At 57.4% G+C, this 24,591-nt stretch overlaps 2 protein-coding genes across 3 annotated transcripts in view; both read left to right on the top strand.

The window, feature by feature from the left end:
* ATP1A3 (ATPase Na+/K+ transporting subunit alpha 3) overlaps positions 1-15,992 on the top strand; it is a 20,636-nt gene extending 4,644 nt beyond the window's left edge. For both annotated transcript variants that reach the window (XM_059381672.1, XM_059381671.1), the window contains exons 4-23: positions 362-565; positions 1,749-1,862; positions 1,980-2,114; positions 2,871-2,988; positions 3,120-3,388; positions 5,062-5,260; positions 5,338-5,447; positions 5,535-5,669; positions 7,943-8,135; positions 8,469-8,644; positions 8,743-8,879; positions 9,137-9,287; positions 9,388-9,556; positions 12,633-12,787; positions 12,864-12,987; positions 13,679-13,824; positions 14,181-14,311; positions 14,723-14,824; positions 15,306-15,397; positions 15,599-15,992. In XM_059381672.1, coding sequence (XP_059237655.1) covers positions 362-565; positions 1,749-1,862; positions 1,980-2,114; positions 2,871-2,988; positions 3,120-3,388; positions 5,062-5,260; positions 5,338-5,447; positions 5,535-5,669; positions 7,943-8,135; positions 8,469-8,644; positions 8,743-8,879; positions 9,137-9,287; positions 9,388-9,556; positions 12,633-12,787; positions 12,864-12,987; positions 13,679-13,824; positions 14,181-14,311; positions 14,723-14,824; positions 15,306-15,397; positions 15,599-15,627 — 2,889 coding nt within the window. In that variant the 3' untranslated portion in view covers positions 15,628-15,992. The remainder of the gene's footprint in view (positions 1-361; positions 566-1,748; positions 1,863-1,979; positions 2,115-2,870; positions 2,989-3,119; positions 3,389-5,061; positions 5,261-5,337; positions 5,448-5,534; positions 5,670-7,942; positions 8,136-8,468; positions 8,645-8,742; positions 8,880-9,136; positions 9,288-9,387; positions 9,557-12,632; positions 12,788-12,863; positions 12,988-13,678; positions 13,825-14,180; positions 14,312-14,722; positions 14,825-15,305; positions 15,398-15,598) is intronic.
* Positions 15,993-20,183: 4,191 nt separating this feature from the next.
* On the top strand, positions 20,184-22,824 carry RABAC1 (Rab acceptor 1). The gene is made up of 5 exons (XM_059382326.1): positions 20,184-20,336; positions 20,640-20,852; positions 21,128-21,225; positions 22,374-22,475; positions 22,571-22,824. Exons 1-5 carry the CDS (start codon positions 20,281-20,283, stop codon positions 22,657-22,659), a joined length of 558 nt encoding a protein of 185 aa, XP_059238309.1. The 5' UTR covers positions 20,184-20,280; the 3' UTR covers positions 22,660-22,824.
* The last annotated feature ends 1,767 nt before the right edge of the window (positions 22,825-24,591 follow it).

Below are 24,591 nucleotides of genomic sequence, written 5' to 3'. Positions count from 1 at the left end.
AGGGGGGGCTGGGGGCCTGGACCCCTGAGTCTGAGGGAGGGGGGGCTGGGGGCCTGGACCCCTGAGTCTGAGGGAGGGGGGGCTCGGGGACTGGACCACTGGGTCTGAGGGAGGAAGGGGCTGAGGGCCTGGGTCTGGGTCTAAGGGAGGAGGGGCTGGGGGCTGGACCCCTGAGTTTGAGGAATGAGGGACTGTGGGGTCTGGATCCCTGGGTCTGAGGAAGGAGGAACTGGGGGTCTGGACCTCTGGTCTGAAGGAGGAGAGGCTGGGGGCCTGAGTCCTGGGGGCCTGCAGTGCTTGTGAAGTGTTGGGGAGCCAGGGTGGCTCAAGGAGGGTCCTGTGTGAGTCCTGTGTCCCCCAGGGTCTGACCCACAGCAAAGCCCAGGAGATCCTGGCCCGGGATGGCCCCAACGCACTCACACCACCGCCTACCACCCCCGAGTGGGTCAAGTTCTGCCGCCAGCTCTTCGGGGGTTTCTCAATCCTGCTGTGGATTGGAGCCATCCTCTGCTTCCTGGCCTACGGCATCCAGGCGGGCACAGAGGACGACCCATCGGGCGACAACGTGAGTGCCCACCACCCTGCCTTGTGCCAGGGCCTCGATATTTAGGGGTGCCCACCCTGCCCTGCTTCTGGCCCCTTCTGGCTTCTCAAAGTCCACTCATGGCTGTGTGGTGATCCCTGGGTGATCCCTCAGCGAGAGAGCCGGAAGTGGTCTTAGGAGACTGAAGCTCAGTAAAGCCAGGGAACTTCTCTGCCATATAGGGGTGGCCTTGGGGACAGTCGTCGCCTGAAAGACTCCCCCCGCCAAAAAACTGAGTGCCCTCGTGTAGAGAGCCAGGCACACCCTCCAACGCAGGGGATGCACAGGGGATGCTGTTGCAGCAGACCCCGTGCCTGGGAACACAGACCTGCATGCTGACCCCGTGGAGATCTTTGTACACGCATATGCACAAATGTGCGGAGTCAACACCGTCACGCCTAGACACGGACTCAGACACAGCTGCCTAGTTCAGACACACAGGCAGGGACACTGACGCAGATGGACAGACACAGGAAATCAGACATACACAGAGCTGCAGGCCCAGCCTGGGGACAGATAGACTGACCTGTGACTCAGGCAGAGACCAATCGTATTCCTAGACTTTGGAACCCAGGGTGCCTGCCTGGCCCATTTGGAGGTGTGTGCGACACTTGACCTCGGAGTCCTGAGTTCGAGCCCCACATTGGATGTAGAGATTACCCCCCAAATAAATAAGAAAATAAACAAAACTTAAAAGGAAATTTAAAATGCACACAGGCAGAAAGACAGACACGGGGTCTCAGACCCAGGCAGAGAGAGACAGAGAGTCAGAGATCCACACACAGAGACCTACACACAAACAGTCCCATCAGTTTAAAGCCAGGCACGCAGCCCAGCAGAGAGACAGACACATTGACCTGAGCGCAGGACAGACATGTACATGGATAATGTATGCTCAGCTTCTCAAACACAGGCAGTAAGATGGAGCGACACACAAAATCGAGAGACTGACTGACCTAGAGACACACGCACCCACGTGCAGAAAGAGGGGCCCTAACAGGCAGATGGACACACGGACCCTCGAGTAGACACAACCTGGGGTCAGGTACACAAATATGGAGCCCCCTGCCCCCTGTTGACTCGGGGCCCCCTTCCTGGATCCCACACCTCTCGGGCTGAGCCTGGGAGGGAGCAGCTCTGAGGTGTGGCCCTGTTTGCCCCACAGCTGTACCTGGGTATTGTGCTGGCTGCTGTGGTCATCATCACAGGCTGCTTCTCCTACTACCAGGAGGCCAAGAGCTCCAAGATCATGGAGTCCTTCAAGAACATGGTGCCCCAGGTGAGGGGAGCTTGGAAGGGGGCGCGTGGGAGCAAGAGGTAGGAAGGTGGTGGTGAGGTGTGCCATCCAAACCCGGGTGGAGAGCGGGGCACTGACTCTTCTCCGTTGGGCCCCCAGCAAGCCCTGGTGATCCGTGAGGGTGAGAAGATGCAGGTGAACGCTGAGGAGGTGGTGGTGGGGGACCTGGTGGAGATCAAGGGTGGAGACCGAGTCCCAGCCGACCTACGGATCATCTCAGCCCATGGTTGCAAGGTGGGACCAGGACCTGGGACCCAACTCTGTCCTTCCTGAAGTGGCTCTGGGGTCCAGGCCCCCAGCTCCTCCTCCCTCAGACCCAGGGTTCTAGGCCCCAGCCCTTCCTCCCTCAGACCCAGAGCTCCAGGCCCCCAGCCCCTCCTGCCTCAGACCTAGGGGTCCAGGCCCCCAGCCCCTCCTCCTTCAGACCCAGGAGTCCAGGCCCCCAGCCCCTCCTACCTCAGACCCTGGCATCCAGGACCCCAGGCCCTCCTCCCTCAAACCCAGGGTTCCAAGCCCCCAGTCAATATTCCCTCAGACCCAGGAGTCCAAGCCCCCAGCCCCTCCTCCCTCAGACCTGAGTCCAGGCCCCCAGACCCTCCTCTGTCAGGTTCAGGAGTCTAGACCCTTAGCCTTCCCACCCTCAAAGCTAAGAGTCCCGCCCTCAGCTTTCTCCTCCTTCAGACCCGAGAGTCCAGGCCCCCAGCCCCCTCCTTCCTCAAACCCATGGGCCTGGTCCCCACCCTTCCTCCCCCAGGACCCAGGAGTCCAGGCCCCTTGTCCCTACGCCCGGACCCATCAAACCTTAGAGCTTGGCGAGCAGTCTCTGCTTCCCAGCTTTAGGAGCCTCTAGTCCCCAGACACCACTCACTCACCCAGGCGTCTAGGCTTCTAGTTACGACCTCCACAGGTACAGCCTTGGCCCCGGTGTCCTCTGGACAAGCGCCCCCTGGCCCCAGGGCTGAGCCCTTCCTCCTTTCCACCCACCCTCAGGTGGACAACTCCTCCCTGACCGGCGAATCAGAACCGCAGACCCGCTCTCCTGACTGCACCCACGACAACCCCTTGGAGACCCGGAACATCACCTTCTTCTCTACCAACTGCGTGGAAGGTGCGGCAGGGGGTCCCCAGGTTGGGGCGGGGCTGATCCAGACAGAGAGCTGTGTGTCTGGGACTCGGGGTCCCTCTGAACCTCGCCCTGACCCCACCCCCAGCTCAGCCTGCTCCCCTCTGGACCCACAGGCACGGCTCGTGGCGTGGTGGTGGCCACAGGAGACCGCACTGTCATGGGCCGCATTGCTACACTGGCCTCAGGCCTGGAGGTGGGCAAGACGCCCATCGCCATTGAGATCGAGCATTTCATCCAGCTGATCACCGGTGTGGCTGTCTTCCTGGGCGTGTCCTTCTTCATCCTGTCCCTCATTCTCGGGTACACCTGGCTGGAGGCTGTCATCTTCCTCATCGGCATCATCGTGGCCAATGTCCCCGAGGGCCTGCTGGCCACCGTCACTGTAAGGCTCGGACCCCCACGTTTGAGGGAGGAGGGGGCAGGGGGGCCTGAAAGCCACGTTCCTGAGCAGGACGGCTTGTGCCCCGAGGGCTGAGCCTCCGAGGTCTTGAATGAAGCAGATGGAAATCTCGGGGCACACTGCAAGGCACAAAGGGCCAACAGCCTGCCACATTCTTTTTTCTTTTTCTTTTTTCTTTTTTGAGAAAGAGGGAGGGAGGAAGCAAGAGGGGGACGGGGGAGATCCCAAGTAGACTCCAGGCTCAGCGCAGAGCCCGACACGGGGCTTGATCCCATGACCCTGAGATGGTGACCTGAGCCGAAACCAAGAGTCAGATGCTCAACCGACTGAGCACCCCGGGCACCCCCTCAGTCCTATCACTTTCTAAGTTAAGTTACATGATTAAGAAGCCCACCCCCGTGGGGCTCTCTGCTATCTCAGTTAGGAGAGCACATGACTCTCAATCTCGGGCTTGTGAGTTCGAGCCCCACGTTGGTTGCAGAGATTACTTAAAAATAAAATCTTAAAAAAAAAAAAAAAAAAAAAAAAGGAAGTCCACCCTCATGATAAAAGGTCCAAAGAATACATTAAAATAGTTTAAAAAAAAATAAAATAATGCCCCCAGCCGCCCTGCCCCCAGTGGTCAGCCCCACCATAGAAGTGCATTGTCTACACAGCTCCCTGGCCAGTATAGGCGTATTCCAGCCAGTGGGGCAGTGCTGACGGCACATAGACCCGACCATCCCAGGAATTCTCTTTGTCTGCTTGGTGCTTTTTTTTTTTTTTTTTAAGATTTTATTTATTTGAGAGAGACAGAGAGAGAGAATGCACACAAGCAGGGGGAGGACAGAGTGAGAGGCAGTCTCCCTACTGGGCAGGGAGCCCAATGTGGGACTTGCTCCCAGGACCCTGAGATCATGACTTGAGCTGAAGGCCGACGCTTAATGACCGAGCCACGTAGGCGTCCCACCTGCTTGATTTTTTTTCACTGAATATATCCTGCAGCATTTTCCCCATTAGCATGTTCAAAGCCAGGGTAGGTCAGGGGCTCTTTACCAACGTGGGGTCACACATACAGACGCCCCGCTGTGAGTCTGGGCACGGGCAGGTGGGCGGCACGCAGACTGAGCTCCCCAAGAGCCCCCTTGAGGCCTTGTCCAGCTTCTTCCCCCCAACCCACAGGTAGCCCCCCTACCCAGGCTTCCAGCAGCATCACTGTACTGACGGCGATAGAATAATTGAGTCCAGACCCCCGTTTTGGGCTCAGTTTTGTGCCAGGCACGATGGTATTGAACCTCATCTTCACAGCTATAGGCGGTGGGGACTTGCTTTCTCGTGTATTATTTCTTTCTTTCTCTGTATTATTCCGTACTTTTTGTCCCGTGGCTTATTCACCCTTGCTGTCATTCCCAGATGTTTGGGTTTTCTCTCGTCCGGGATGGTTCTCAAGGCTGCCGCTGTGCACAGAGCAGTGGCTGGCTTTGGGGGTGCATGTCCAAGCCTATGAGTGTTGGTCTCTGCCTCGGGGTGGAACTGCCGGACAGCACCAGGCTTCCGAACGTCTGTCTGTCCTGTTGCTGTTTGATGTTAGGGCATGTTGTGGGTGCTTGCGGTGCTGGCGCGAGCCTGCTGGCTGGCTTCCCCCATGACTGTGATTGTGACCTCCCACCCCCTAGGTGTGTCTGACGCTGACAGCCAAACGCATGGCCCGGAAGAACTGCCTGGTGAAAAACCTGGAGGCTGTCGAGACCCTGGGCTCCACCTCCACCATCTGCTCGGACAAGACAGGGACCCTCACCCAGAACCGCATGACGGTCGCCCACATGTGGTTTGACAACCAGATCCATGAGGCTGACACCACAGAGGACCAGTCAGGTGAGGCTAGGGCCATGGCAGGGACCACGGGGATTTGGCCCCAAGGCCCTGTGACAGGGGACACATGCCTCCTTCAGGCACCTCGTTCGACAAGAGCTCGCACACCTGGGTGGCCCTGTCCCACATTGCTGGACTCTGCAATCGAGCCGTCTTCAAGGGAGGTCAGGACAACATCCCTGTGCTCAAGGTGGGTCCAGCTGCCCCCTTGACTCGGTCCTGCCTGTGGCCGTGGCCGCTGCCGCTGCTCTGCTCTGATGGCCCTCTGTCCCCACAGAGGGATGTGGCTGGCGATGCTTCCGAGTCTGCCCTGCTCAAGTGCATCGAGCTGTCCTCTGGCTCTGTGAAGCTGATGCGTGAACGTAACAAGAAAGTGGCAGAGATTCCCTTCAATTCCACCAACAAATACCAGGTACTCTGGGCTGTCTGGCCTGAGAGCCAGCCTGGACTTCCAGGTCTCGATCGTGCCTGTACGCGGTCACCTCTGCCCCACTGCCCCCTTGCTTTGGACAAGTTACTAACCTTCCAGAGCCTTGGTTTTACCATCTGTGAAATGGGAATGGCAGCATCCACCTGGTTAGGTGAGAAACAGGGTGACCCAGGAGTGAGAGCAAGGTCTCTGTCAGAGTGGGAAGCTGAGGAATGGAGATCTTTCTATAGTGAAGAGGGGCCCACCAGAGAGCTCTCATTCATTCTGCAATCTTTGGTTGAGCCATCAGCTCATGTCAGGAACACGTGCTGGGACACCTGTGACACCTGTGGCAGTGAGTGATACAGTGGAGTCCATCCCTCTAGTGCTAGAAGACAGACAATGATAAAAGCATGAGGAAATATAGAATATCAGAATATGCTGGCTGTGGGTGTCTGGGGCAAGAGTGTTCTAGACAGGGGGCACAGCCTGTGCAAAGGTCCTGAGGCAGGAGTATTCTGATGTCTGAACGCTAGCCAGACAGCCAGGATGGTGGAGCAGGAAGCCAGGGAGTGTGCTAGAGGCAAGGGCACTAGGTACCTGGGCAGGACCCATCGGGTTTGTGGGCCAGGGAGAGGACTCAGGTATGACTTTTCTTTTTTATGATTTTATTTTGTTTTTTAAAATATTTTTATTAATTTATTTGACAGAGATCACAAGCAGGCAGAGAGGCAGACAGAGAGAGAGGGGGAAGCAGGCTCCCTGCTGAGCAGAGGCCCTGATGTGGGGCTCGATCCCAGGACCCTGGGATCATGACCTGAGCCGAAGGCAGAGGCTTTAACCCACTGAGCCACCCAGGTGCCCCTCAGGTGTGACTCTTAAGAGGGACGTAAGCCACGGGAGGGCTCTGTGCAGAGGAACAGTGGGGCCTGACTCACATTTTTATTTTTTATTATTTTTTAAGATTTTGTTTATTTATTTGACAGAGATCACAAGTAGGGCGAGAGGCAGGCAGAGGGGGGGGGGGGGGAGCAGGCTCCCCACTGAGCAGAGAGCCCAATGCAGGGTTCCATCCCAGGACCCTGAGACCATAACCTGAGTCAAAGGCAGAGGCTTAACCTACTGAACGAACCACCTAGGCACCCCTTGACTCATGTTTTTAAAAAGAGTTTCACTGAGATATCATTCATCTATCCTAGATCGCCCACATGAAGTACATAACTCAGCGTTTTGGGTTGTTCACAGATACGTGCAGTCAGCTCCACAATTATGGAACTTTCCATCACATCAAAAAGAAGCCTCGCGCTCCTTAGCGCTTGTTCCCCTCCTTCTCCATCTCTCTGATCCCTCAGCAACCACTCGTCTACTTTCTGTCTCTCTGCATTGGTCTATTCTGGACATTTTGTATAAATGGAACCCTGAGACACGTGGGGTTTTGTAGCTGGCGTCTTCCATTTCGTGTGATGTTCTCAAGGGTCGCTTCCGCTATGGTGTGTGTCGGTCCCCCAGACCTCTCCGTGGCTGGGCAGTGTGGCGTAGCCCACACAGTCCCGTTCGTTGGTCCCTTTATCTGCCGATGGATGCTTCGCCCCTATGCACTACCGTGTGTGATGCCACTGGAAACTTCCCACACACGTTTCCTTGTGGCCAAACTTTGGCTGTCTCTCGGGTGTGTGCTTGGGAACGGGTGTGTGCTTGGCTCACAGAGTAACTCTACCTTTTGGGGGCTGCCACACTGTTTGTCAAAGTGGCTGCCCCGTGTCCCACTGACTCACCTTTTTAAAGGCTCCTCCTGGCTGCTGTGGGGAGGAAGTACTATGGGCTGCGGAGGGCAACAGGGAGCCTCGGCATGGTAGCGGGTGGCTGGCCAGGGAGGTGGGGGGGAGGTGAGGGGAGGTCAGAAGCTGAGTGTATTGAGAGGGGAGCTGGGCAGATTTGGTGGTGGGTCAGATGTGGGACAAGAGGACACTGGGCAAGAGAGGGAGAGAGAGATGTATCCTAAGGATGGCCGAGATTTCTGCGAGCGAGCCCCACGGGCTGAAACATCTGTGAGACAGACAGAAATGGGCAGCGGGGAGCTGCGATCTCTGGGAGAAACTCCAAGAACCAGATGGAGATCTCTTGGGTAGAGAGTTTGGGGCAGAGAGTTTTGCATTCTGGGGGAGCCCCCGCTGTGGTCTGTCCCGGCCCCCATGCTCTGGGCGGGTGGGGGCCGTCCTCTCCTCGTGCTGGGTCCCGCCAAGGCTCAGGCAAGCCGGCCCTCGGCCTCTCCACAGCTCTCCATCCATGAGACTGAGGACCCCAATGACAACCGCTACCTGCTGGTGATGAAGGGAGCTCCCGAGCGGATCCTGGACCGGTGTTCCACCATCCTGCTGCAGGGCAAGGAGCAGCCACTGGATGAGGAGATGAAGGAGGCCTTCCAGAACGCCTACCTCGAGCTCGGCGGCCTGGGCGAGCGTGTGCTGGGTACGCACCTCGGGAGGCGCTGACCTGGGGCAGGGGCTCAGCCAGCTTGCAGAGTCGGGGGTGCAGTCCTTGAGGGCATGGGGAGGGGTGTGAGGCTGCCCAGAATCTGGCTCAGAATAGGGCCTCCCAGAATGCGCTGTGAATGAATGAATGGATGAAGAGGGAGTGAGTGTATGAATGAGACAAGGCTTCTTTAGAGGGTGAATGTTGACAGTCCCCACCGGCCGGGGCTCTCCTGACTGCAGGGATCCTAGCAGTCCTCCAGAGCCATGGACCGGGAGGGCAGCTGTCTGGGGCGGGAGCCCTCATGCCCTCACCCCATCCTGCCGTCAGGTTTCTGCCATTACTACTTGCCTGAGGAGCAGTTCCCCAAGGGCTTTGCCTTTGACTGCGACGACGTGAACTTCACCACCGACAACCTCTGCTTTGTCGGCCTCATGTCCATGATCGACCCACCCCGAGCAGCCGTCCCCGACGCGGTGGGCAAGTGTCGAAGCGCTGGCATCAAGGTGTGGCCTAGGGCAGCAGGGGGTCGGGGGGGGGGGGGGCGGGCCACTCCAGGGGTCGCCAGCAGTAAGACTGGACCATCCCTGCCTAATGCCCACAGGTCATCATGGTTACGGGTGATCACCCCATCACGGCCAAGGCCATCGCCAAGGGCGTGGGCATCATCTCCGAAGGCAATGAGACAGTGGAGGACATCGCTGCCCGGCTCAATATTCCAGTCAGCCAGGTCAACCCCCGGTGAGGCCCACCCCCCCGCTTCTGGCTCTTAGCATCTGGTCCCACGCCCCCTCCACATTCGAGGATGGGCCGGGTGGGGCAGGGCTGCCTCTGAGCTTGGCTGTTCACAGCCCTGTGACCCTGAGCAAGTCACTTACACTTCCCGAGCCTTGGTTTCAGAGCCCAGTCCTCCCACCTCTCCTGTCTGTGGGCTCAGCCAGCCTGGCTGTCTGTCCATGCTTCCCCACGTGTCCTGACCGGCCCTCTGCTCTTCCCAGGGATGCCAAGGCCTGTGTGATCCATGGCACCGACCTCAAGGACTTTACCTCAGAGCAGATCGATGAGATCCTGCAGAACCACACCGAGATTGTCTTCGCCCGCACGTCCCCCCAGCAGAAGCTCATCATCGTGGAAGGCTGTCAGAGACAGGTGGGCTTGGCCTGAGGCCTCCTCGGAGGAGGGGGCTGTGACCTGGATGAGGGGCTGGAGCCAGGCCTCTGGGTGTCACCCTCACCCACTCTCCCTCCAGGGAGCCATTGTGGCTGTGACTGGGGATGGTGTGAATGACTCCCCCGCCCTGAAGAAGGCCGACATTGGCGTGGCCATGGGTATCGCCGGCTCGGATGTGTCTAAGCAGGCAGCGGACATGATTCTGCTGGATGACAATTTTGCCTCCATCGTCACGGGCGTGGAAGAGGGTGAGTTGGCCGGGGAGGTCCTGGAGACTGGGGTTCCTGCAGGAGGCCCCTAGAGGGGCAAGAGGAACCGGCCAGGGCTGTGGCGGAATGCGTAGTAGGGGGACACCAGAACCCTTCCGAGCCGCCTATGGAGCCTGAAACTAGTCCTTTCCGTCCTTCATCCCAGAAGTGGGGCTGGGGGCTCCCTGGGGACAGGGCTGAGCTGACGCATTTCTGGGGCCCAGTCTGGTGAGCAAGGCAGACACAGAAGCATTTTTAAAACCTGTAAGTGCAACCATGGGGAAGACCAGGGTCCTTTGGGAGCCTCATGGAGGTCCCTCGCCAAGCCCGGGGTCAGGGGGTGAGGAAGCTTCTAGAGTAGACAGGAATCAGCATACGGAGTCCCAGGAGCCAAGCTGGAACATTCAAGGAGAGTAGTGCAGGGGGAGGGAGCTGTTGGCTGAGGGACAGAGCGCACACAGGCAAGGCGCTGGGAGGTTGCCCGTGTGCTGGGCGGGACCTGGCGTCTGGGGCTTGGGACACCGAGCCCAGGCTGCAGAGCCCATGGCCACCACCGCCTCCTGACAGGCTTTAATGAGGCCCCAGATGGAGCTGGTTCACATTTAATTTTATTCTGATCATCAAAGCAATTCCTGATAATTATAGGAAATGTAGACAAGCATTAGGAAGAAAATTGGAATTACCCCTAACCTCACCATCCAGAAATAATCACTACTCCTGCTCTGTGCATTCTCCTCCCGCTCCTCTCTCCCTTTGGCAGTGTCCCCAGGGTAAAAAAAGAATGCATGATAAAAGAGAATGCCAGCAGTAAAGCTGAGCCTAAAGTGACAAATGAGATGACCTTATCCCTTGCCTCCTGGTCCTGGAAGACACCGTGGGTAAACCTTTCTTCCTCCCCAAGATGTCTGTGTGTATGAAAGGCATGACCTTGTGGGATCACCGGTCACACCTTCCACACTTATACTGGGCTCCCACCTTGTGCCTCCTGCCTGGTGTGGGACAGACAGCTCTGAGCAGAGCAGACACAGTCCCTCCCCTGCAGGAGCTAGGAGGGGCAGCTTTAGACAAATTAACACACGGATCGTGACATAACACACATAGATGTAAATTGCAGCAAGTGCCGAGAAACTCACAAGTGGGACGCCATGGCAGGTAACAGCCGTGGCCCTATCCACATCGGGCAGGCAAGGCAGGCCTCTCAGAGGTGGGAAACACAAAGAAACCCACAAAGTTTAATTTCCAGCAGGGGAAATTCAGGTATACCGCAGAGCAAAGAGCATAGGGAACCCCCATGTTCCCATCCCCCAGCTCCCTCACCACTCACAACCCCTCTTGTCTCAACACACACACTGGATTACGTTGAAGCACACTTCAGTCCTCATTGCCTCCATCAATACCAGCCGTTTGTGGAAGGCCGAGCACAGCAGGAACAGGAAAGAGCCGGTCTTACTTTTACACAAAGGTGATCCGACCATTCGTACCACTAGGCAGCCTGCCTTTCTTTTTCCATGTGAATGACATACCTTGTTACTCATGCCTCTCAGGGCACCCTGGAGGATACGAGGAGGTGCTGGCTGCGTTAGTCTTTACCTTTTATTTACTTTTTAAATTTTAAATATTTTTTTATTTATTGGGGGGGAGGGGCAGAGGGAGAAGCAGGCTCCCCACTGAGCAGGGATTCCCAAGACGGGACTCGATCCCTTGACTTCGGGATCATGACCTGAGCTGAAGGCAGATGCTTAACCTGCTGAGCCACCCAGCCGCCCCAGCTTCTTTTTACTTTTTTTTTTTAAGATTTTATTTATTTTTCTTGACAGACAGAAATCACAAGTAGGCAGAGAGGCAGGCAGAGAGAGAGGGGGAAGCAGGCTCCCGCTGAGCAGAGAGCCTGATGCGGGGCTCGATCCCAGGACCCTGGGATCATGACCTGAGCCGAAGGCAGAGGCTTTAACCCACTGAGCCACCCAGGCGCCCCTTCTTTTTACTTTATACACACTGGACTGATTGAGTTTGTATCGAGAGAGGACATACGTCCAGTAAGCTGGGCAGTTTGCTGAATTTTTACACATGTACACACCCAGGCAACCACCAGACCCCGACCAAGATAAGGAACATTTCCAGCTCCATCAGGTTCCCTCCAGCCCATAGCTCCCTGCCCAGAAATAGGCTGTACCTTGACTTTGAGCCCCATGCAATAGTCTTGAACCTCGTGTGTCAGTAACTTGTTCCTTTTCCTTGCTGGGCAGTATTCTGTTGTAGGGAGGGACAGTAGGCCGTTCATTCATCCACTCCCATGCTGGTGGCCATTGGGGTCGGTTCTGGGTTTTGGTGATGGGGACTAACGCTATGGTGAACCTTCTCATACTTGTTTTTTGGTGGGCATAAACACTCCTTTAAACCTGGGAGTAGGATTTCCAGGTCAGTAGTGTAAGGTTTTTCCGACGAGATAAACACAACACCAGGCAAAGTGAGTGTAAGGCAAGGTTTATTAAAGGTTCTCTCCGGTGAAGTTTCAGGGCCCAGGTGAAGGGGAGCCGAGAAAGTTGCACCGGGAGGAGGTGGGCACCCTCGGGCGAGGTTCCGCAACTCTGGAAAGCAGAGTGGGGGAAGTCGCGCCCAAGGCAGGGAGGAGGGGGCTTTTAAGGGGTCTTGGGGAAAGCTCAGGGGTCTTTTGGCAAGTTTCCCTTATTTGGATATCCCTCCTGCTCATCGGGATCCCATTGGTCCACAGGAGCCCAGGGCGGGGGTCTCAGGTTCCGGCTTGGGCCTTTGTTCTCCTGTCCGAGCTCAGGTGGTGTGGCGGGAACTTTCGCCATCTTGGTCCTTTGTTCTCCTGTCCGAGCTCAGGTCTTGTGGCGGGAATTTTCGCCATCTTTGGTAGCCCTTCCTGCCAGCCCAACAAGTAGAGTGGGGGAGGGGGGGTTAATTTTAATACAAGCCGCCCAACAGCCTTCCCAAGTGGCTATTTCTCAGGGCATCGCAGTGGGTGTTTGTGCAGGAAGGTGGGCAGGTGGGAGGGTGGATTGGAAGGAACGGGGTCCAGGGTGCCCGGGATCTGAGCCTGCCCCTGCCACAGGCCGCCTGATCTTTGACAACCTGAAGAAGTCCATCGCCTACACGCTGACCAGCAACATCCCTGAGATCACGCCCTTCTTGCTGTTCATCATGGCCAACATCCCCCTGCCTCTGGGCACCATCACCATCCTCTGCATCGACCTGGGCACTGACATGGTGAGTCCCAGCCACCCTCTGGGCCCCATGAGGGGAGGGTCCCCCACTCCCAACTTACGCAGCCTCTCCTGCCCAGGTCCCTGCCATCTCATTGGCATATGAAGCTGCAGAGAGTGACATCATGAAGAGACAGCCCAGGAACCCCCGCACGGACAAACTGGTCAATGAAAGGCTCATCAGTATGGCCTATGGGCAGATTGGTGAGGACTTGGCGACCCCACCTGGTTCATGGCTGGATGCCCAGTGCCTGGCCCACAGTGGGCACTCTGGAATCTTCTGTTGGATGAGTGGGGTGAAAGCAGGATTTGCTGCTGGAGGTTTGGGAATGACTGGCAGATGCAGGCAGAGGACAGGCCTGGGGGGTGCATCCGGGGGGCAAATGGGACACCAAGGGGCAGATCAGGATTGGCCCCAGGTTGGCCACCTCAGAACCCACTGCTCCACCCTCCTCCGTGGTGGGGAAGACAAGATCTGACCATGAGTGGTCTGAGGGCAGGAGTGAGCCCCATCCCTTCCCTCCTCACTGCTGCTGGAGGTACATGTGTAGAGCCTTGGAGATGCTGAGCTCCCCGTTGCTGGGAGTATGCCAGAAGGCAGAGGCTTCATAGTGGTGGTCAGAGGCCCGGGGAGATCATTCCGGCATTGGGGAGCCTGTCAGACTGAAATCCCGGGGGTTCTCAGGGACTCCCTGATGCTTATTAGGGGGCCTGGTTCTGGTGGGAGAGAGCCTCCCGGTGAGTCCCGCCACCAGGTGGCGCTGCCGGGGTGCCCGCTGGGAGCTGGGCATGCGTTCTGGGGTAGCTGCCCCCCCTCCCCACTGTGGAGTCTCCTTCGGAGGTTCCCTGGGCTGGCCCCGACCCGAACCTCTCCTCATCTCCTCCCCACCTCCAGGAATGATTCAGGCTCTTGGTGGCTTCTTTTCCTACTTTGTGATCCTGGCAGAAAATGGCTTCTTGCCCAGCAACCTGGTGGGCATTCGGCTGAACTGGGACGACCGCACCGTCAACGACCTGGAGGACAGTTACGGACAGCAGTGGGTGAGCGAGCGGCCCTACGGCACTGGTGAGGGGGCTCCCGTCAGCGCCCCTGCCTGCAGCAGGCAGGAGCCCCCATCTGCTGTCCCAGCCACGGGATGGGACTGCCTCCTAGGATGGTCCTTCTGCCCGGGGCTCAGGCCTCCTGGCACTCTCAGCCCAGCCTACCAAGGTGCCCGCCACCTCTGGTCTCGCTCTCCCCCACCTGCCACAGAGGGGAGGCCCCATCGGGACAGAGCCCCTGCCCCCCACCCAGGGCTGGTACAGGGGGTGCAGACACGGGGCACATGGGTCCCTGGTTGGGACCTGGCTGTGGCGGTGCTGACGGCCACCCTGCCTGCTTGTCATCGCTGCTGCAGACGTACGAGCAGAGGAAGGTGGTGGAGTTCACATGCCACACCGCCTTCTTCGTGAGCATCGTGGTCGTCCAGTGGGCTGACTTGATCATCTGCAAGACCCGAAGAAACTCCGTCTTCCAGCAGGGCATGAAGTGAGGGCCGGCGGCACGAGGCTCTGTTCTGTCCCATCCATGCATCTGTCTGTCCCTCCCCACGTGTGCCACGCGTCCGTCTTTGCCCCTGAGTGATTTCCTCTGAGTGGTCCCATCTATCGTGGATTCCTTCTGTGTGTCTTTCCGTGTGTGTGTGTGTGTGTGTGTGTGTGTTGGGGGGGGCAGGGGTGTCACTACTGGGGTCCCCTTCCCACGCCTGTCTGTGTGTTGTTGTCTCTGTCTGTCTGCCTTTCTCCTTCTGTTGCCAACTCTCTGTCTCCTGTTCGTCCCTCTGTGCGACTCCTGTGCGACTCCGGGGCTGTCTGTCTCTGTCCACCTCAGGCTGTGCCTGGCTCTGGGGGACTGGGGGCTGGCTCAGGTCCTCTGAACCAGCCCCGCCTGTGCCTCCAGGAACAAGATCTTGATCTTTGGGCTGTTCGAGGAAACGGCACTTGCTGCCTTCTTGTCCTACTGCCCTGGCATGGACGTGGCCCTCCGCATGTACCCGCTCAAGTAAGTGCCCCTCACCCTCCTGCCTCCCGCTTCCTGCCTCCCACTCCGGGAGCGTCCAAGGAGCCTTCCCCATGGGACATCCTCCTTGGCCCCACGCGGATCTCAAGCCTCACCTCTCCTACTGTCTCCTTGAACCATCCACCATCACAGTCCCTGTTCTTCTTTTTTCTCTAAGATTTTATTATCTTTAAGTCATCTCTGCACCCAACGTGGGGCTCAAACTCACAACCCCGAGTTGGAGAGCTGCCCGCCCCACCGACTGAGCTGGCCTGGTGCCTCCGAGTCTTTGTTCTGATGCCCCGGAGCCCTCCCCTATGGACATTCTCGCAGGGGGGCCCCTCCAGGCCCCAGTCAGCAGCCTCAACCAGAGGGCAAGGGAGAATTCCCACCCCCCAGGGCAGCCTTCCTGTTCTCCAGACTTGGCCTCTGTGCCCCCAGGATGGCCGCTCACCCACAACCCGCTGCTCTCCTGTCTCTGCAGGCCCAGCTGGTGGTTCTGTGCCTTCCCCTACAGTTTCCTCATCTTCGTCTATGACGAGATCCGCAAACTTATCCTGCGCAGGAACCCCGGGGGTGAGGGGGCTCCCCGGGTGTGGGGCAAGGCTGTGGGGGGCAGGGGTGCAGTTGGGGGGCGGGGGGCAGGGCGCTGTGCCAACCTCTCTGTCTCCCCCATGTCCCTCCTCCTCTCTTCCTGGCTCTACGGTCCCCCTCCTCTCGGTCTCTGTCCTGCACCCTTCTCCATGTCTCTTTCTCTTTCTCTCTCTTTGTCTCCAGGTTGGGTGGAGAAGGAAACCTACTACTGACCTCACCGCCCCCCCACATCGCCCATCTCTTCCCTGCCCCCCAAGCCCAGGACAGCCCCCACCAGTCCCCCCATTTTGTATTCTGGGGGAGGGGCCCTCTCTCCCCATGGCCCCACCTTGGCCCCTACCCCCTCAATTTATCTCCTGCCTCCCCACTGACCCCCCCTCTGGCTGGCTTCTCTCTCCAACCCCTCCCGGCCCCCTTCTCCCCCCTCTCTTTTCTGTGTCACTGTTCCTCTCCCTCTCCTCTTCCTCCCCGTCCCCTCTGCACCCCCTCCCTGGGCTCTTTTTTACTCCCCCTAACCCCCAGCTGACGCCATCTCTGGTTCTGGACAATTATCAAATATATCAGTGGGGAGAGAGAAGCGTGTGTGCGTTGTGCTTGGTTTCTGACCCTGAGGGTGGGGAGCGGGTGGCTTCCCCGGTGCTGGCATCCATGGCCGGTGACCCACACAACCCCAGGAGCCACAGAATCATGGAGTCACCAAGTCATCGGGTTTTAGACCCAACCGAGGTTACAGCGAGAGCAGCTTCAAATCACTGGGCAGTGGGTTTATGGGATCAGGGCAAAGGAAGAGAGGCAAACTCAAAGGGGAAGGGAGGGTGACAATGCTGGTGACAAAGATGACAGTGGTGATGATGGTGATTTCACTGAGTGCCCTGAGTTGTTCAACCTTTAAGTGCTGTGTTCTTCTGTCACTCTTTTTTTTATTTTTTTTTGAGATAAACTTTAAGTGCAAAATCTTAAAGGCACAAGGCACAGCTCAATGATTTTTAAGATGACATTGTGGGGCCCCTGGGTGGCACAGTCGGTCAAGCATCAGACTTTTGAGCTCAGCTCAGGTCTTGATCTTGGGGTCATGAGTTCGAGCTCAGGTCTTGATCTTGGGGTCATGAGTTTGAGCTCTAGCCTACTTTAAAAAAAGGGGGGGGGCGCCTGGGTGGCTCAGTGGGTTAAAGCCTCTGCCTTCGGCTCAGGTCCCGATCCCAGGGTCCTGGGATCGAGCTCCACATCGGGCTCTCTGCTCAGCAGGGAGCCTGCTTCCCGCTCTCTCTCTGCCTGCTTCTCTGCCTACTTGTGATCTCTCTCTGTCAAATAAATAAATAAAATCTTTAAAAACAAACCTACAGTGCATAACCACCACCCAGATCAAAGTACCGAACATTTCTACCCACCCAGAAAGTTCCTTCGTGCCCCTTTCTCGCCAGCGCCCCTCCCCCACCAGAGGCTGCTCTGATTTCTGTCATCATCCTTTAGTTGCACCTGTTCTGGGACTTCGTGTAAATGAAATCCTACAAGCACGTGGTCGTGTGTGTCCGGCTTCTTGTCCTCGGCACCCCTGTGAGAGTCACTCACACTGTCCCACGTATTGGTTGCTTTAGGACCTTTCTAACAGTGTCCTCCGACGACTTGCGTATGCGTCTCTGTTGGGCTTATGCTTAGGAGAGGGATAGCTGCGGGTGGCACAGGCTGTGTTTTCGCTTTAAGCCAGCCATACCCTTCCCAGAGCTCACATGTCATCCCGCATTCCCACAGGCTGTTGCCTGTCCCTTGACTTCCAGCCCTCCTGGCTGGGCTGCAGCGGCCCTTGGCTCCAGGTCGACTCTCTGACCAACCCCAAGACGTTGAGTGTGAGTGTGCACATGCCCACCGTACCCTACAATTACATTGACCTACATTAGTGCCCAATGGCCTTATGGCCTTTTTCAGAAAAGTGAAAGTCCTCTTGGGATTTCTTTCATTTAGCGAAAACGGGTGCTAATGTAGGTCTTTTATCAAAGCGAAGTGACATGAACTTCTGGAAAGTGGGGCTACTCTTTGCTTTACCCCATTTTGGCTTATAGCAGTTTTCCTAGGAACACTCCATTTGGGATACTGGGGGCAACCTGTACTCTCATAGACAGCCGAGGTCCAGAGAGGGCAGGGACTTCCCTGAAGTCACACAGCAGGGACACAAGCCAGGTTTCTTTTTTTTTTTTTTTTTTTAAGACTTTATTTATTTGACAGAGAGAGATCAGTAGGCATAGAGGCAGGCAGAGAGAGAGAGAGGAGGAAGCAGGCTCCCCGCTGAGCAGAGAGCCCGATGCGGGACTCGATCCCAGGACCCTGAGATCATGACCCGAGCCGAAGGCAGCGGCTTAACCCACTGAGCCACCCAGGTGCCCCAACAAGCCAGGTTTCTGATTGTCTGTGCTGAGGTCCTCCTACGTTCCCAGCTCCACTTCTTCCAGGGATCCAAGAGGCAGGAAGGAGGCCTCAGACTGGAGGGAGCACAGGGCCAGAGCCTGTCTCCCACAGACTTTTCAGGGGCCCCCTTATTTCCCACCATCCCCCTAATTCAGGGCCCACCTGCCCTCTCCCTGCCATCTCCCACCATCCCCCTGCCTCAAGGACCCTCCCATCTCTCCCCCAATCCCAGTTTCAAGGGGCTCCTCCCCCACATTGTCCCTGTGCTGAGACCCCATCTCCTGAGATCCCCTGATTCAGAACTCCCCACACCCCACTCAGAGGGCTGCTCCCCACAATATCCTTGCTCTGGACACCACTGTCCAAAGCCCATACTGCTCAGCACCTCCTATAAAGAAACCCAACCGGCTCTCCTAACAAAAGCAAACCCAGACTCCCCAAGGTTGGCTGTAGGAGGAGGCCTCCCACTCTCTGTTCCCCAAGATTCATCTCCCTCTTGGGGGCTCTTCTCACCTCTGCTGCCCCCATCACTTTGAACTCGGGTGCTGCTCCCCCATTAATGCTCTGGGCTAATTGTGCACTCACAGTCCTCCTTTGATTTCCAGAAACTAGCTAGACCCAAGTGGGAATCCTGAACAAGATTCCACTAAAGGCCTGGGGGTGACAAAGGGGAAATAAACAGGATCGAGCCTATCTGATCTTCAAACTCTGGCTCATTCAGCTTTGGCTTGTGACCTTCCCACACAGGGGGCCTCCCTGCTTACTGCTGTACCAGCCCCCATGGCAGAGGCTGCCTCCCCCGCCTCATGGGAATGCCCACCAGCAGGCCTCATAGCCCAAACCAGAAGGGAGATGGGTCTCAGAAGACAGCTGGGGTTAAGAGTCCCCTGGATATTCCACAGCAGTATTCAACTGTCCCACCCAGCCCTGAAACTTCAGTCCAGGTAAGGGAGCCCAGGCTTCCTGATACTTCCATACACCCCTTTCTTGAGGCTCTTCTGGTGCACCCTGTTAGAATTCTGGCCATTTACCCATTACTCACTCAGGGGCAGGGGCAAGAACTGAGAGGGAGCCATGGTTGTGGGAACCAGGGAAAAGAAAGGCCCATGGCTCAGACACCAGCCACGCCTTGGGACATCCAAGGGACCAGCAGTTCCTAACATTACTGTTAAATTTAGGAAGGTGAGGAGCACCTGGTTGGCTCAGCTGGCGGAACTTGGGACTCTAGATCTTGGGGTTGTGAGTCTGAGCCCCACATTGGGTATGCAGATTACTTAAAATAATTTTTTTAAGAAGGTGTAACTCTAGATATAATCAAAACATTTGTGATGTAATGGCAATAACATCAACTACCATTTATTGAAGAATATCAGGTATCAAGACCCCTCTAAGCACTATACATGGACCATTTAACCGAATCATCATAACCCATGAGTGGGGTACTATCAGGGTTTCCACGGTCCTGATGATGACACTGAGGTTCGGGGAGATCATCACAGCCTAGGTTTTCATCTCTGACTCCAGAATCCCAGTTCTTTCAGTTACAACAAGTCCCTCTTTCAAAAATTCTCAAACCTGGGGGCACCTGAGTGGCCCAGTCAGTTTAGCACCTGACTCTTGATTTTGGCTTAGGTCAGGATCCTGAGGTTCCAAGATGGAGCCCCACACTGGGCTCCGTATAGGGCGTGGAGCTTGCTAGAAATTCTCTCCCTCCCCCTCTGCCCTGCTACCCACCCCCACCCACCCCAGCTAATAAATAAATAAATTCTCAACCGTTTCCCAACTCCCCTCTTCCTATCTGAGGGGTGGGGGGTATCCCGAGGTCCCTAGTCCTAACCCCTCCATCCCTGGGAGCTCAAGGGCATGGTGGGGGGGGGGAGCTTTGCTCTCCACCTCAGATACCCCTCCAGCAACCATGGCCCTGTCATTAGCTTCTGCCTCCAGAAAGGAATAGATTTCCACAAATTATCCACAGTCTCGCCATTCAAACGCGGTCCGTGGACCAGTAGCATCAGCATTACCTAGGAACTTGTTAGGAATGCAGATTGATGGGCCCCACCCCGGTGTTTTTTATGCACCCGAGTCAGGACGACAGTTCCTCACGAGCCCCACTCCGCAGGGGAGGGAGTACAGGACGACTGCTTCTGCCTTTAGATCTCCCAGGACACCCCGACTCCCAACCACCACCTGCCCCGCTTCTGGAACTACAATTCCCACAATACCCAGAGGGGTTTAGCGTTACTTTACGCGACTGCGTCTCCCAAGGTGCTTCGCGAGCCAGACCCTCCGTAACACTATGAGGACTACAACTCCCGCAATGCTCCGCGGCAGATCCACCGCCCCCGGCGGCTCCGGAACGGCGTCGCCACGTCGGCTCCGCTGGGTGGGGCCGGGCTCGGGCGGGGCTGCCGTGGTCAGCCGGGCGCCGGGCTCGTTGTAGCAGTTTTACCCCTGAGGACGCAGACATGGCGACCGAGAAGGACCCGCAGAAGGATTCCGAGCCGGAAGGGCTGAGCGCCACGTGAGCAAGCCGGCTCTAGCCCCCCGCCCCGACCGAAACCCGGGAGCCCTGGCCCTCCGCCCCCTCCTCCTTCGAGTCCCGGGAGTCCGGGCCTCAGACACCAGAGTCTGGGCTCCTGGTCTCCAATTCGAGGACACTGGAGTCTGGGCCGCCCCCTACTCCTCCGGCATTCAGGAGGCTCGGACCCGTCCCCCTCAGGGCCCCAGAGTCCAGCCCTCACGGCCCCCTTCTTGCTCGGGGGGTGGGGAGTTGGGGGATCCAGGCTCAACCCCGGTCTACGGCTGACCCGGGGCTGCCCACCAGGACCCTGCTGCCGAAACTGATCCCGTCCGGCGCCGGCCGTGAGTGGCTGGAGCGGCGCCGCGCGACCATCCGGCCCTGGGGCTCCTTCGTGGACCAGCGGCGCTTCTCGCGGCCCCGCAACCTGGGCGAGCTGTGCCAGCGCCTGGTTCGCAACGTGGAGTACTACCAGAGCAACTACGTGTTCGTGTTCCTGGGCCTCATCCTCTACTGTGTGTGAGTGCCTCGCCCACTCGGCACTGAACCCCTTGGCCAGGGCCGGGCCGCGCCCCTCACCGGAGAGCCCAGCCCGCGCGGGTCGGCCCCGCCCCCATGGCACCGCTCGGCCAGACCTTTTCACCTAAGGGTCCGGCTCGTACTGCCCCATCAGCCTGGCCGGGACACCGTGGGACCGGATGTGACCTGGTCTTGCCTGGCCTCAAAGACTTAGCCTGCTGGCCTCCGGTGTAAGTGGTCAGCCGCCTGACCAATGCTTCCCTACCCTTCTCCAGGGTGACGTCCCCCATGCTGCTGGTGGCTCTGGCAGTTTTCTTTGGCGCCTGCTACATCCTCTATCTGCGCACGTTGCAGTCCAAGTTTGTGCTTTTTGGTGAGAAAGCCCCTGTCCAGACAGTTCCCTGATCCTTCAAATCCTGGTCTTGGAACACAAGCCTTAGACCCCAGACCCCAGTCTGTCCAAGCATAGATTACACTGGTTCCCTCTAATTCCATCCTTTAAAATCTCAGACACACCAGGTGCTCACACTCAGCCTCAGAGCCCCCCCCAGGTTGGTATTCTCAAAGCTAGAGATACCCCAGAACCAACTCTTCAGCTGGCTCCTGTCCTTTAAACCTCGTTTCCCTCGCATCCATCCATCCATCCTCCCTCGCCTCTCTGCGGAAAGCATCAGTTGCAGGTACCCACATTGGACACCAGGTGGCGACCTTACGCTGGCCTAGATCTGGGCCCCAGTCCTTTACAGCTGCCTGGGGCGGGGCCAGAAAGATCTTGGGACTGTTCCAAGAGGGAAGCTGAAGTCTGTGGCTCCTGTGGTCCCAGACTGTCCCTTTGTACCACTGGGAAGAAAGAGGGGCCTGTGTCTCCACCCACGGGAAGCTCAAGGTTCAGAGTGGTGATATGGAAGAGCTGGGGTCAAACAGGAAGACCCAAGTCAGGGTCCTTCAGAGGATTGTGTGTTCTGTCCGTGACACGGGTGGGCTGGCACCTGAGGGCATGTCATGCAGGCACAGGGCATGGAGGGGGCGCCTGGAGCATGCAGACCCTATCCTCCAGCCTGCCCCAAGAAGCCAGAACTCTATATTCTTATGTGAATCGCTCAGTCCAGCAGCCCCAACTTGGGGAACAGTGTGCAGACTCAGAAAACACATCCACAGATCAGACTTGGTCTTTGGGTGACACGTTTGAGACTCCTGGTGTATGTGAGTTGGGATGGGAGCAGGAGAGCCGTAGTCTGGAGGAGTGGGAGGTGGGGAGCTTCCTAGCAGAGGTGGGGCTGAAGGGCAGTGAGCATGGTTGGGGTGGGCGGTTGTGGTAAGGAAGGTGCTCTGTTTGGGTGGGCAGTGGGACCATCAGAGAAATGGGTGAGACCCAGGCTGGGGGGCCTTGGCATGAGGAGCTCGGACGATCCTGAGTCTCCTGGAGCTTGTTACACCAGACTGTTGGTGGGCTGTCGGGGGTTCCTGGGGGAGAAGACATGAGTGTCGGAACAGCAGCCCCAATGCCATCTGCACCCCCAGGCCGAGAGGTGACCCCAGCCCATCAGTACGCTCTGGCTGGGGGTGTCTCCTTCCCCTTCTTCTGGCTGGCCGGCGCAGGTTCTGCCGTCTTCTGGGTCCTGGGTGAGTGAGTACAGACTCTGGGACGCCCAGGTGGGCGGGCGGGCAGTGGGGAGCAGGTGAGGGAGTGACGCCCTGAACTGCCTGTTTCCCTGCAGGAGCCACCCTCGTGGTGATTGGCTCCCACGCCGCCTTCCACCAGACTGAGGCTGTGGATGGGGAAGAGCTGCAGATGGAGCCTGTGTGAGGGGGACCCTCCAGCCTCCTGAGCCCGCTGCCTTGGCCCCACTTGCCCCTGCCCCGCACTGCCCCGTGCTCCTGGTCAAAGGCCTCCCTGCTATCCCAAGCCCCGGGGTGGGGGTGGGGTGGGGGATTCCAGCTGTGGAAATAAAACCGTTAGAGCTGTCATTCAGCAGATACTCTCCCAGGGTCTTCTGTCGGCCTGTGCAGGGGTGTGGGGGACTGCAGAGACCCAGATGGAGGGGTCCTCTGGATGGGGGGGTTTGATAAGCAAGATGAATGACTAAAAAGGAGAGGATGGGGCTTCTGCATGGCTTCATGGGTTAAGGGCCCAAATCTTGATTTCAGCTCTGGTCTTGATCTCATCATTGTGAGTTCAAGCACCCAATTGGGCTCCACACTGGCCATGGAGCCTACTTGAAATAAACAAATAAACACTTTTTAAAATACAAGATTGGATGGCAAATGGTGGTAAGTGCTGGGGGTGGGGAGTGAGCCAGGGGTGCCCCAGACTGCCCCCCCATGTTCAGTGAATTGCTAGAAGGACTAGATAGACAGTTGGACCTACAGCTGTAATTCATGATCATGAAAGGCTACAAAGCAAAACCAGGGAAGGGGAAAGGCCCGTGGGGCAGTCAAGAGAAAGCCAGGCGCAAGCTTCCCAGTGTCCCCCTGGGGGCCTCCCACACCCTGTGCTCTGTTCCTGCAGCGGCAGTGAGGGGGCTGCCAGGGAGGCTCAGGAGAGACTCGGTGCCTGGCCTCTGCGGGAAAGTGACCCCATAAGCACCCTCTGGCTTAGGGAAATCTCACACTCCCAGAAAGGAAGGCAGGTGTTCAGCCTAAACAGTATCTGCGTTAACAAGTGAAGACACTGAGTCATTTGTATCGAGGACACCGGGGAGCCGCCTCCTGGAATCCATGTTCCCAGACACCAGCCAGGATTCAACCACGCCAGCCCCCTTCTCTAGTACGGCCTCCTGCGTTAACTGTCCGGCACAAAGAAAGTTCTGGAGCTGAGGTGCAGGTGAAGGAAGGCCTCCCCGAGGCCCTGCAGCTGAGGGAAGGAGCAGCTAGCCGCAGATCCTCAGGAGGGAAACATTCTGGGCAGAGGGCGCTGCAAGGAGGCCCAGGCGGCTGTGGAGGACTCACGGGGGAGTGTGGAGGACGGGACCGGCTTCGGTGAGGGCTTTGGTTCTCCCCTGAGTGAGATGGAAGGGATGAGACCTGCCTTCTACCGTAATGACCAGAGTCTGCCATGTGGGACTGCGCCTGACCGGGAGAACACTGGACAGATAGGACAACAAAGCAGGGTGGCAGGCTCTCTGAGGAGATGACATTTCAGGGAACCCGGAGGGACAAGGAGGCAGGCCACAGAGAGAGCGGTGGGCAGGCGGCCTCAGCCGGGCCACAGCGCCAACACCTTGCAACGCGATTCCTTCGCCTCTTTGGCCTTGCAGATCATCCCCAAAACTCATCTACTCACTGATCATGGAGCAGGCGCTTTATGGAACACCCACAGAGTCCTCGGTGTTGCTCCGAAATCCTTCTGCCTCCTGTGGCAATGGAGCCCTTGAAACGCGTTGGCCCCTACGGAGATGTGCCTCGAGGGTTAAATCCACACCAAATTCCAAACACTTAAAGGAAACAGTGGTAGTAACGGTCTCACTAATAATTTTCTGTACTAGTTATATGTTGGAAGGGTAGTACATTGAATAGGTACTAAGTAATGTTATTATTATTCTTTTTTTTTTAAAGGTTTTATTTATTTATTTGACAGACAGAGATCACAAGTAGGCAGAGAGGCAGGCAGAGAGAGAGGAGGAAGCAGGCTCCCCGCTGAGCAGAGAGCCCGATGCGGGACTCGATCCCGGGACCCCGAGATCATGACCTGAGCCGAAGGCAGTGGCTTAACCCACTGAGCCACCCAGGTGCCCTGTAC

Source organism: Mustela nigripes, chromosome 17 (genome assembly GCF_022355385.1).
Source record: "Mustela nigripes isolate SB6536 chromosome 17, MUSNIG.SB6536, whole genome shotgun sequence".
In the NCBI taxonomy this organism is placed as follows: Eukaryota; Metazoa; Chordata; class Mammalia; order Carnivora; family Mustelidae; genus Mustela; species Mustela nigripes.
This window is presented reverse-complemented; position numbering and strand designations above follow the sequence as displayed.

Bases quoted from the DNA above. Each gene is read 5' to 3' on its own strand.
- RABAC1 (XM_059382326.1), top strand. From the start codon at position 20,281: ATGGCGACCGAGAAGGACCCGCAGAAGGATTCCGAGCCGGAAGGGCTG. The intron at 20,853-21,127 runs GTGAGTGCCTCG...ACCCTTCTCCAG, and splicing joins GGCCTCATCCTCTACTGTGT to GGTGACGTCCCCCATGCTGC. The intron at 21,226-22,373 runs GTGAGAAAGCCC...CTGCACCCCCAG, and splicing joins GTCCAAGTTTGTGCTTTTTG to GCCGAGAGGTGACCCCAGCC.